At 50.1% G+C, this 11647-nt stretch overlaps 1 protein-coding gene across 1 annotated transcript in view; it reads right to left on the bottom strand.

The window, feature by feature from the left end:
* Positions 1 to 2665: 2665 nt before the first annotated feature.
* The window catches only part of TEKT5 (tektin 5), a 65198-nt gene continuing 56216 nt past the window's right edge, over positions 2666 to 11647 (bottom strand). Inside the window, exons 6-7 of the mRNA XM_003916526.4 lie at positions 10874 to 11028; positions 2666 to 2974 (exon numbers count right to left, since the gene is read on the bottom strand). Of these exons, the coding sequence (XP_003916575.1) occupies positions 2758 to 2974; positions 10874 to 11028 (372 nt within the window). The 3' untranslated portion in view covers positions 2666 to 2757. The remainder of the gene's footprint in view (positions 2975 to 10873; positions 11029 to 11647) is intronic.

Raw genomic sequence — 11647 nt, 5'->3', positions numbered from 1 at the left:
TGCTGAGGTTTTCCTAGACATCCTCGTGCTGGGGGACCCATTATACAAACAAGGCGACTGAGGCTCACTGAAGTGCAGGAACCTTGCCAACTCAAGCGCCTGACTTCAAGGTTGGTTTTTCCTGAAAGATCACTGGCCCCCGTCTGCCTAAATGTAGCTGCATCTGGTGGTGTATAGTCCCTGTGTCTCCTTGTAGCACCTATAAGGGCCAGGGGGGCCACAGTCCAAGTTGACTCATCTTCCTTCCCCACTGTACCTGTTGCCCAGGTGAGACATAATAGGTGCTTATCTCAGATGGTAACAGAAGAGAAGGCGAGCAGTGGCCAAGTTCAGGAAAGATTCGGAAGGTAGTATGCACGTGACTTGCTGATGAATTAAATGTGGGGTGTGGGAGAAAGACAGGGATCAAGGATGACTCTAAGGTTGGGGATCGGCTGGGGAAGAACAGAGGGTGGCCTGGAACTGGGCAGGTAAAGCTAGAAATGTCGTCAGGAGCTGAGTTCAGGAGCCTGGATTTAGAAGCCAGAAATTTGGGAGTCAGTGGGGGGATGAATGGGATTAAAAGGAAGGGAAGGTACGCTGGGCTCATGCCTGTAATCCCAGCACTTTACAAGGCCGAGGTGGGTGGATCGCCTGAGGTCAGGAGTTGGAGACCAGCCAGGCCAACATGGCGAAATCCCATCTCTGCTAAAAATACAAAAAATTAGCTGGGCACAGTGGTGGGCATCTGTAGTTCCAGCTACTTGGGAAGCTGAGGCAGAAGAATCGCTTGAACCCAGGGAGGCAGATGTTGCAGCGAGCCCAGATTATGCCATTGCACTCCAGCCTGGGTGACAAGAGCGAAACTCCATCTCAAAAGAAAAGAAAAAAATAAAATAAATAAATAAGAGGGGAAGGAGTGAAATCCCCTATGGAAGAGATATATTAAGAAACTGAGGCCTGGCTGGGTGCGGTGGCTCATGCCTGTAATCCCAGCCCTTTGGGAGGCCGAGGCAGGCGGATCTTGAGGTCAGGAGATCGAGACCATCCTGACTAACACAGTGAAACCCCGTCTCTACTAAAATTACAAAAAATTAGCTGGGCATGGTGGTGGGCGCCTGTAGTCCCAGCTACTTGGGAGGCTGAGGCAGGAGAATCGCTTGAACCCGGGAGGTGGAGGTTTGCAGTGAGCCAAGATTGCAGCATTGCACTCCAGCCTGGGTGACAGAGAGAAACTCCAACTCAAAAATAAACAAACAATTCTATGGCATTTAGTGTATTCACAATGTCATGCAACCACCTCTCTCTAGTTCCAAAACATTTTCATCACTCCAAAGTAAAACTCTGCAACCACTAAGCAGTCACTCCCTGTTCCCCTCTCCCAGCAACCATATCTATTTCTATGGATTTGCCTATTCTGGACATTTCATATAAATAGAATCATACACTATGTGGGATTTCTGTCTAGCTTTTTTCACTTAGCATCCTGTTTTCAAGGTTCATCCACGTTGCACCGAGGATCAGTGAGTGCTTCATTCCATTTTATGGCTAAATCAGACTCCTTTGTATGGATTCAGCACACTTTGTTTTCCCATCCATCCATGGATAGACATTTGGGTCATTCCACCCTTTGACTAATGTGATCAGTGCTGCTGTGAACATTCGTGCACGAGTATTTGAGGATCGTTTTTACTTCTCTTGGGTAAACACCTAGGAGTGAAATTGCTGGGTCATAGGGCAGTTTTATGTTTAACTACTTTTTGAGGAGTGCAGTGGCATAATCTTGGCTCACTGAAACCTCCGTCTCCCAGGTTCAAGCGATTCTCCCACCTTAGCCTCCCCAGTAGCTGGGATTACGGGTTTCCACCAAGACACCTGGCAAATTTTTGTATTTTTAGTAGAGATGTGGTTTCCCCACGTTGGCCAGGCTTGTCTGGAACTCCTGGCCTCAAGTGATCCACCCACCTCGGCCTCCCAAAGTGCTGGAATTACAGGTGTAAGCCACCACAGCTGGCCTCCCATAGCTATTTCTAAAATACTCCATCGGCCAGACGTGGTGGCTCACGTCTGTAGTCCCAACACTTTGGGAGGCTGAGACGTGTGGATCACCTGAGGTCAGGAGTTTGAGACCAGCCTGGTCAACATGGTGAAAACCTATCTCTCTACTAAAAATACAAAAATTAGCCAGGCGTAGTGGTGGGTGCCTGTCATCCCAGCTAGCGAGGCAGGGGAACTGCTTGAACCCAGGAGGTGGAGGTTGCAGTGAGCCGAGATTGCACCATTGCACTCCAGCCTGGGTGACAGAGTGAAACTCCATGTCAAATAAATAAATACATAAACAAACACTCCATCTACCAAGGCTGGGATTCATACCCAGAACTTCTGATTCCAAATCCTGGTTTTTTTGTGTGTGTGTTTTTTTTTTTTCTCTCTGCCCCACACTGCTGGCAATCCCCCGCACCTCGGACTATCCTCATTCCATAGATGAGGACCACAGGTGAGAAACTTGTTCCAGGCCACACAGGTCCTAAGTGACAGTGCTGGGCTCTAGATTTTGAGCTATCAAGTCTAATCTTAAAACACCATGGTCTACACTGTGCTCCTAAGGTGACAAACAGGTAACAGAGAGAGAGAGTGAGAGAGAGAGAGAAAAATGCAGATAACAAATAGGTACGAAAAAGAGAAATTCGGCCCCTTCCAAACAAAATAACTGTTTTACTTTGTTTCTCAGCCTTTTCCAATTTTATGCCAGCGTGGAACGAGGCGCCAGGGCGGTGCTCAGGTGTGGCCCACCAGGCGCGGGGTGCAGGGGAAGGTCTTACGCATGCCCATGCACTTCTCCTTGTCGATGCAGAGGGTGTTGGCCTTGATGGCGAGCTCGTGCTCTAGCCGGCACTTGGTCATGACCAGCAGCTGCAGCACGTCCTGCGTCTCCCGCAGCCGCAGCTTCAGGGTCTGCAGGGTGTCGTCGATGGTGAACACCTCGTTAACCAGCCTGGGGTGAGGGAAGAGGAGAAGGCACAGGTTATTCATTTATTTTTATTTGTTTATTTTTTGAGACAGAGTCTCACTCTGTCGCCCAGGCTGGAGTGCAGTGGCATGATCTCGGTTCACTGCAAGCTCCACCTCCCAGGTTCAAGCAATTCTGCTTCAGCCTCCCGAGTAGCTGGGATTACAGTCACGCACCACAACGCTCAGCTAATTTTTGTATATATATATATATATTTTTTTTTAGTAGAGGCAGGGTTTCACCATGTTGGTCAGGCTGGCCAAGAACTCCTGACCTCAAGTGACCCACCTGCCTTGGCCTCCCAAAGTGCTGGGATTACAAGCATGAGCCATGGTGCCCAGCCTGGCACAGGTTATTAGGTTCAAGGTAGATGTACTCACTGTGCACTGGGAACTGTGCCTGACAGCAGCAAGCAAGACAGGCAAGGCTCATCAGCCCTCCCTGGGAAGGCAGGGGCAGAATAGGTAGACGAGTAAATACACAAGAGAACTGTCAAGGGTAATGTACACAAAGGAAGAAATAAGACAGGATGGTAAAACGGAACAGGAGACCAATCTGGAGATTCCTTGGTAAGTTAGACATAGACTTACCATACAGTCCAGCAGTCCTGCTCTTGGGTATATACCCAAAAGAACGGAAAACAGGTGTTCAAACCAAAACGTGTACATGAATGTTCACAGCAGCCCTATTCACGATAGCCAAAAGGTGCAAGCAGCTCAAATGTCCATGGATGGATGGATGAGTAGATAAGCACAATGTAATCAAGCCACAAAATGGGAGATTATTCAGCTATAATAAAAAGGAATGAAATACAGCTGGGTGTGGTGGCTCACGTCTGTAATTCCAGCACTTTGGGAAGCCGAGGCAGGTGGATCACTTGAGGTCAAGAGTTCAGGACCAGCCTGGCCAACATGGGGAAACCCCATCTCCACTGAAAATACAAAAAATTAGCCGGGCATGATGGCGCGTGCCTGTAATCCCAGCCACTTGAGAGGCTGAGGCGCGGGAAGCTCTTGAACCCGGGAGGCGGAGGTTGCAGTGAGCTGAGATCACACCATTGCACTCTGACGGAGCGAAACTCCGTCCCAAAAAAAAGAAAAAAAAAAAAGTGATGAAATACTAATACCTGTGACAACATGGATGAATATTGAAAAACATGATGCTAAACAAAGGAAGTCACACACGAAAGGACAAATATTGCATGACTGCATTCATAGGAAACGTCCAGAATAGGCAAAGCCACACAGACAGAAAGTTAACTGGTGACTTCCAAAGGTCAGGCGGTGAGGAGAATGTAGAAGATTCTTTAATGGGTACGGGGTTTCCTTTTGGGTTGATGAAAATGTCATAGAACTAGAGAGTAGTGAGGGTTGCACAAACACCGTGAATGTACCAAATGTCACTGATGGTAAAATTTATGTTATGCGTACTTTATCACAATTTTTTGTTTTTTGTTTTTTTTTTTGAGACGGGGTCTCATCCTGTCGTCCAGGCTGGAGTACAGTGGTGCAATCTCGGCTCACGGCAACCTCCACCTCCCAGGTTCAAGCAATTCTCTTGCCTCAGCCTCCCAAATAGCTGGGATTACAGAAGCCCGCTACCACACTCAGCTAATTTTTTTGTGTTTTAGTAGAGGCAGGGTTTCACCGTGTTGCCCAGGCTGGTCTCGAACTCCTGAGCTCAGGCAATCCGCCAGTCTCAGCCTTCCAACGTGCTGGGATTACAGGCAGGAGCCACCGCTCCCGGCCCTATAATTTTTTCCTAAACAGGATAACAGGGCCAGCCTCGTCTAGGTAAGAGCCTCACTCAGTCTTTGTTACTGACCAGGGCACCATCCCCAGCTGCTATGCTAGCGGCCCACAGGTCTGTACTTCTCCAGAGAATTATGTTGCTCAGCCAGTCAGAGCTATCTCACCTGGGAGGAGAGTCCCTGCCAGTGGCCACAGGCAATGACTGGCTGACTCAGGTACAAAGGGCCTCTGGTGCAGACATCTCCATGATGCACTTCACCGTCTGGAGCCCCTTGCAGGATCAGCTGGGGTTGAGCTGCCCCGTACTACTTCCCCACCCCCCTCCTTCTGAGGCTTTGCTTTTCTAGAACTTTCCGAGGAGAGGACTTTTTTTTTCTTTTTTCTTTTTGAGACAGAGTCTCACTCTGTCTAGGCCAGAGTGCAGTGGCACAGTCATAGCTCACTGCAGCCTCAACTTCCTTGGCTTAAGCGTTCCTCCAGCCTCAGCCTCTCAAGTAGCTGGGTCTACAGGTGTGCAAAACCGCACTTGACTAATTTTACATTTTTTGTAGAGACAAGGTTTCACCATGTTGCCCAGGCTGGTCTCAAACTCCTGGGCTCAAGTAGTCTGCCCGACTTGGCCTCCCAAAATGCTGAGATTACAGGCATGAGCCACCACACCCAGCTGATTTTAATTTTAATTTTTATTTTTTAGACAAAGTCTCCCTTGTCACCCAGGCTGGAGTGCAGTGGTGCCACCATAGCTTACTGTAGCCTCAAACCTCTGGGTTCAAGAGATCCTCCTGTCTCAGCCTCCCAAATAGCTGAGGCTACAGGCATGCACCACCACACCTGGTTAATTAAAAAAAAAAGGTTTTATAGAGATGGGATTTCTTTTTTTTGCCTCCAGGTTGGTCTCAAACTCCTGGGCTCAAGTGATCCTCCTCCCTCAGCCCCCCATGAGATGACTTTGACCAGAGAAGAAGATGAGATTGAGCTGGACGTGCCAAGAGGGAAATTGGGCTTCAGCAGTGCTGTGGAGTAGAACTTTCTGTGAAGATGGGAAGGTCTATATCTGCACCATCCAATATGGTACCCACCAGCCCCACAGGGCTAATGAACTGAAAAACTGAATTTTTAATTGTATTACTTTAATTTAAAATTTAAATTTTGGCTGGGCGTGGTGACTCACGCTTGTAATCTCAGCACTTTAGGAGGCTGAGACGGGCAGATCACTTGAGGTCAGGGGTTCGAGACCAGCCTGGCCAACATGGTGGCAAAACGCCGTCTCTACTGACAACACAAAAAATTAGTCAGGTGTCGTGGTGCACACCTGTAATCCCAGCTACTTGGGAGGCTGACCCAGGGGGCAGAGGTTGCAGCCTGTAATCCCAACACTTTGGGAGGCTGAAGCGGGCAGATCACTTGAGGTCAAGAAGTTGAGACCACCCTGGCCAACATGGTGAAACCTGGTCCTTACTTAAAAAAAAAAATACAAAAATTAGCCAGGTGTGGTGGCATGTGCCTGTAATCCCAGCTACTCAGGAGGCCGAGGCAGAAGAATCACTTGAACTCGGGAGGCAGAGGTTGCAGTGGGCTGAGATCATGCTACTACACTCCAGCCTGGGCAATAGAGCAAGACTCCATTTCAAAAAAAAAAAGAGAAAAGCACATGCAAAATTAAGGGCTTGGGTTTGTTCTCAGCGCTGTGGGAAGCCATGGGGTAGGGGCGGGGGGGTTGAAACAGGGAATGACATGCTGATTGGAGTTTCGGGATAACCTCTAGGTGGCTGTGTAAGATGAGATTGGAAGGGGCAAGAGTAGAGGCAGGAGAAAGGTTAGGAGGTTATTGTGAATCCACACGGAGCGGATTGGATGGTGTTCCCCAGAAAGATATGTTCAAGTCCTAAGCCTTGGTGGGCGTGTGATGTTATTAGGAAATAGGGTCTTCGCAGGCGTAATGAAGTTAAGGATCTTAAGATGAGATCATCCTGGATTTAGGGTGACACTGAAATCCAATGACTGATCTCCTCGTAAGAGAAAGGAGAGGGAGGTTTGAGACACGGAGACATGCAGGGGAGAAGGCCATGTGGAGACGGAGGCAGAGATGGCAGCGATGCGGGTACAAGCTGAGGGACGCCAAAGATTGCTGACAGTCCCCCGGAACCGGGAGAGTGGCAGGGGACAGAGCCTCTCTCAGAGCCTCCAGGAAGAGCAACCTTGATTTGGAACTTCGGGCCCCCAAAGCTGTGAGGGAATAAACTTCTGTTCTCTGTAGCCACCCAGTTTGTAGTAATTTGTGATAGCAGCCCTGGGAAATGAAGGCAGCAAGCTGAGCTGTGACGGTGGCTTGGCTGTGGGACTGCGCTGGGGGTCCCACCTCTGCGGAGAAGAGACAATGAAACCGTGCTCAGGACCGGAGAACATGAAGCTGGGTGAACTTCCCCATGGAGAGCCTGGGCTAGAGAGAAGCGAAGACAAGTGACAGCAGCAGCCTGGAAACTTCCACCAGCACTGTCCAATAGAACTTTCTAGAGCAAGGGAGATGTTCTGTGCTACATTGTCTGATATGGTGGACCCTAGCCACATGTGGATACTGAGGTCTTGAAATGTGATTAGTGTGAATAAGGAATTGAATTTTTTAACTTTATTTAATTTTAATTAAAATTCAGTTGTTGTTGTTGTTGTTGTTTTGACAGGGTGTTGCTCTGTTGCCCAGGATGGAGTACAGTGGCACGATTATAGCTCACTGCAGCTTCCACTTCTGTGCTTAAGCAATCCTCCTGCTTCAGCCTCCTGAGTAGCTTGAACTATAGGCACGCCACCACGCCTGGCTAATTTTTGTATTTTTTGTAGAGATGGGTGGGGTCTTGCTATGTTGTCCAGGCTAGTCTCGAACTGCTGGCCTCATGCAATCCTCCCACCTCAGCCTCCCAAAGTACTGGGGTTACAGGTCTGAACCACCACACCTAGCCTTTAAAGTTCAATTTTAAATGGACTTTCTTTCTGGGGGATAGGCATGGATGGGACCCCAGTGATTGGAGTAGGTCAGGAGAAGAGAGACCACTTGCAGGAGGAAAAGGAAAAAGACGGCCCAAAGGCAGGAATAGAGGGGATGGGGACACGGAAGATCATGCGTAGATGGGACAATGTAGCCACTGGAGAAGGGAGACAGCCTGAATCCTATCATCTGCTCAGTTCCCAAGACAGCCATGCATACAAACCAAAACACAACATGTACAAACATACAGACACACAGAGACACACACACACACACACACACACGGCCCGACTCCTGAACCAAACATGCTCTACCTTCTTGCTCTCTGTCTGTCCTCCTCAGTGGTACGACTGTTGAACAGGAAACGGAAAGGCAGAGAGCTTGCCCCAAAGCGGTAGGTCCTCCAGGCAACTCCCCCAGAAGCCCTGTTCTGTAGAAGTCCCCTGTGGGGGCCGGGCACTGTGGCTCACGCCTGTAATCCCAGCACTCTGGGAGGTGGAGGTGGCTGGATCACTTGAGGTTAGGAGTTCGAGACCAGTCTGGCCAACATGGTGAAACCCTGTCTGTACTAAAAATACAAAAATTAGGCGAGCATGGTGGCAGGCACCTGTAATCCCACCTACTCAGGAGGCTGAGGCATGAGAATCTCTTGAACCTGGGAGGTGGAGGTTGCAGTGAGCTGAGATCGTGCCACTGCACTCCAGCCTGGGCAACAGAGTGAGACTCAATTTAAAGAAAAAAAAAAATAGTCCTGTTGAGGAGGCAAAGGGATCACCTGAGCCCTCCACTCCAGGAGGTGCTGGGGTTCAGCTTGAGCATCGAAGAAGCAGGGGCAGGTGGAAGACAGGTCAGCAGAGCCCAGCCCCCACTCTTCTGCAGCAGGACCCAGACCCCATCCAGCCCACTTCCAGAGCTGAAGACCTAGCAAGCCAGTAGCAGGCCTGCTGGGTGTTGCTCTGTTGCCCAGGGTGGAGTGCAATGGTGCAATCATAACTCACTGCAGCCTCCAACTCCTGGGCCTAAGCAATCCTTCTGCCTCAGCCTCCTGAGTAGCTGGGACTACAGGTACATGCCACCATCCCTGGCTAATTTTTGTATTTTTTTTTTTTTTAGAGATGGGGTCTTGCTATGTCGTCCAGGCTGGTCTCAAACTCTTGGCCTCAAGTGATCCTCCTGCCTCAGCCTCCCAAAGTGGGAGGGACCCCAGGCCCTCAAGTTCAAAGCCTTGAATCATGTTGCCTGCCCCTCCACCCCACACCAACACATACCCTGCTTTTTCCATTTCCTAAATGGTTACTTAGGCGGTAACTGAGGCTGGGCAAAAATCATCGCTTGGACACCACCCAACACTTTTTCTGGATTATCTATCCTCTTTCTCCTAACTGATAGCTTTCTTCTTGACATCTTTTCACTTCTAGCAGTGGGGTCTCCACACCAGGATGTAGGAAGCAGGGTCCATCGCTGGACCAAGACCTGTACTCCCTGCCCAGTGAAGCCCTGGCTTCGTGCTGTGTGACTGCGACAGTTTTTTCAACCTCTCTGGACCTCAATTTATCTTCCCATTTGACAATAGTAGGAGTAACAGACTTCCCAACTCCCCTAGGAGTAAGACTGAAAGGGACAGAACTCAAAAGAAGCTCAAGGGATTGCAGTTAGACATCAGGGTGAATTTCCCTTGCTGTAGGCCAGGGCTGAAATAATGTGCACAAGGAAGCCTGAGGATGGTCCTTTCCATCTTCTTCTCATGGGGGATATCAACTCAGTATCTTGTCAAAAGAAGTACTACTATGAAACCCGGTGAGCACAGCCCTGGGCACAGTGAATGCAGAATAAGGTTTATGGAGCAAATGAGCAGCTGAAATGGGGCCAAACTCAGTCTCCTCCCACTCCACCAGAAACCCTGTTAGTGCCCATAGGAGGATGTTCCAAGGATGACCCTCAATGATCACCATCTCCTGGTATCACACCCTTGAGTGTGGGCTGAACCTAGAGACTTGGTTCTAAAGAAGAGCATGCAGAAAGAGTGATGGGTGTCACTTCCACGGTTAGGTTACAAAAGACTGCGACGTCCTTGCTCCTGGTACTGTTATTGTCCTTCTGGCTTGCATCCTTTGTTGAAACAAGCCACCATGCTGGAAAGACCCATGGGTGAGTGAGGGTGGCTGCCAGCCAACAGCCAGCAAAGAACTGAGTTCTGCCAACAAGCATGGGAGTGAGCTTGGATGTGGAACCTTCCCCAGTCCAGCCTTGAGATAAGACCACAGCCCCAGCTGACACCTTGATTGCAACCTCTGGAAGACCCTGACATGTGGAACCTAGCAAGGAACCTAGCCCAATTCCTAACCCACAGAAACTGAGATAACAAATGTGGTTCTTTCAAGTCACTACCTTTTGGGATAATTTATTACACAGCAATAGACAACTAAGATAATGCCCCTAGCATAGGAGAACAGAGTGGCCAGGTGGTTTGCCCCAAGTCATACAGCACGTTCATGGGAAATAATCCCCAAGTCTGATGACCTGTTCCTTCTTGGTCTGGCCATCATCCTATTACAATCCCCCCCCTCCGCCCCCCACAAACCTCCTTTCTAGGCTGGAATGAGCTTTTCACCCCGTCCTGTGAGAAAGCCCTTCGTCAACAGACACCATCCTCCTTAGCACAGCAGGATGGATGGAATCCATCAGCCAGGAGCTCATGAGGCTCTTCCAGGGCTTCATGGTGAGAACTTCACAAAGCAGGAGGCGGGAAATGAGTGAGGTATGAGCCAGGTGCCTCTTTCATGGGAGCCTGGAGAAAGAAGGTAAAGCCACTGCCTGGGAGGCTACCATTCATTGCCTTGGCTTTCAAGGGAAACAGGAGGGTTTCTAGAGCACAACCGAGTTACAAAACCAGCGCTAGTTTAGGCAAGTGAGAAGACCACAGTGCACAGGGTGGGGCTCCCAGTGATGAGGAAGCCACGCAGTGGTACAGCCCGAGCTGCATCTCAGAACTCCACCCGCACCCTGCACTCTATTGAGTTGTGCCACTGGATGTCCTGATTGAGGGAGGGTCCATTTTTCAGACCCAGTGCACCTGGGAGCTCCTGAGACCCACCCTTCCACCTTCCTGGATTGCCAGGGGTTCTCCTGCCTCCTCTGGCCTCCCTCACTTACTTGAACTGCGGGATGTCCCTGCACAGCTCCACGTTGGGGCGCCAGGTCCGGCACTCCAGCCTCGTCTGGGCCACCTTCAGCGGGCCCTCCTTGGCCATGATGGACCTTTCCAGCAGCATGATGGTGTTCTCGGCCTGGAAGATCTCCTGCAGCGTCTGCGAGGGAACACACAGGTGTCACCACCCACCAGGCCCTTTTGACCTCCTCTGACTGGGGACCTGGGGGCAGCTCAAGTCAACTAGGTCAGCATCCAGCCAGGCACTTACGATACCCCTTCCCTGGCCTTGACTACCTGTGGGGCAGGGAGCTCACCCTTCCTAAGAAACCCTGAGGCCCCAGGCGCGGTGGCTCACGCCTGTAATCCCAGCACTTTGGGAGGCCGAGGCGGGTGGATCACCTGAGGTCAGGAGTTGTAGACCTGCCTAGCCAACATGGTGAAACCCCATCTCTACTAAAAATACAAAAATTAGCCGGGCATGGTGGCAGGTGCCTGTAATCCCAGCTATTCGGGGGACCGAGGCAGGAGAATCGCTTGAACCCGGGAGGCGGAGATTGCAGTGAGCCGAGATCACGCTGTCACACTCCAGCCTGGGGGACAAGAGTGAGACTTCATCTCAGGAAAAAAAAAAAAAAATGGGTTAGAAACCCTGAGAAGCCGCTTCAGGTACCCTTTAGTCACCGGGGCACTGTGGACATGGAAGACGGGCCAGTACCATGGTTAGTTTTGTTCTGAATCTCCAATAGCCATTAGAGTTGCCTGTCAGTGCTCAGCAG

Source organism: Papio anubis, chromosome 18 (assembly GCF_008728515.1).
Source record: "Papio anubis isolate 15944 chromosome 18, Panubis1.0, whole genome shotgun sequence".
Lineage (NCBI taxonomy): Eukaryota > Metazoa > Chordata > Mammalia > Primates > Cercopithecidae > Papio > Papio anubis.
This window is presented reverse-complemented; position numbering and strand designations above follow the sequence as displayed.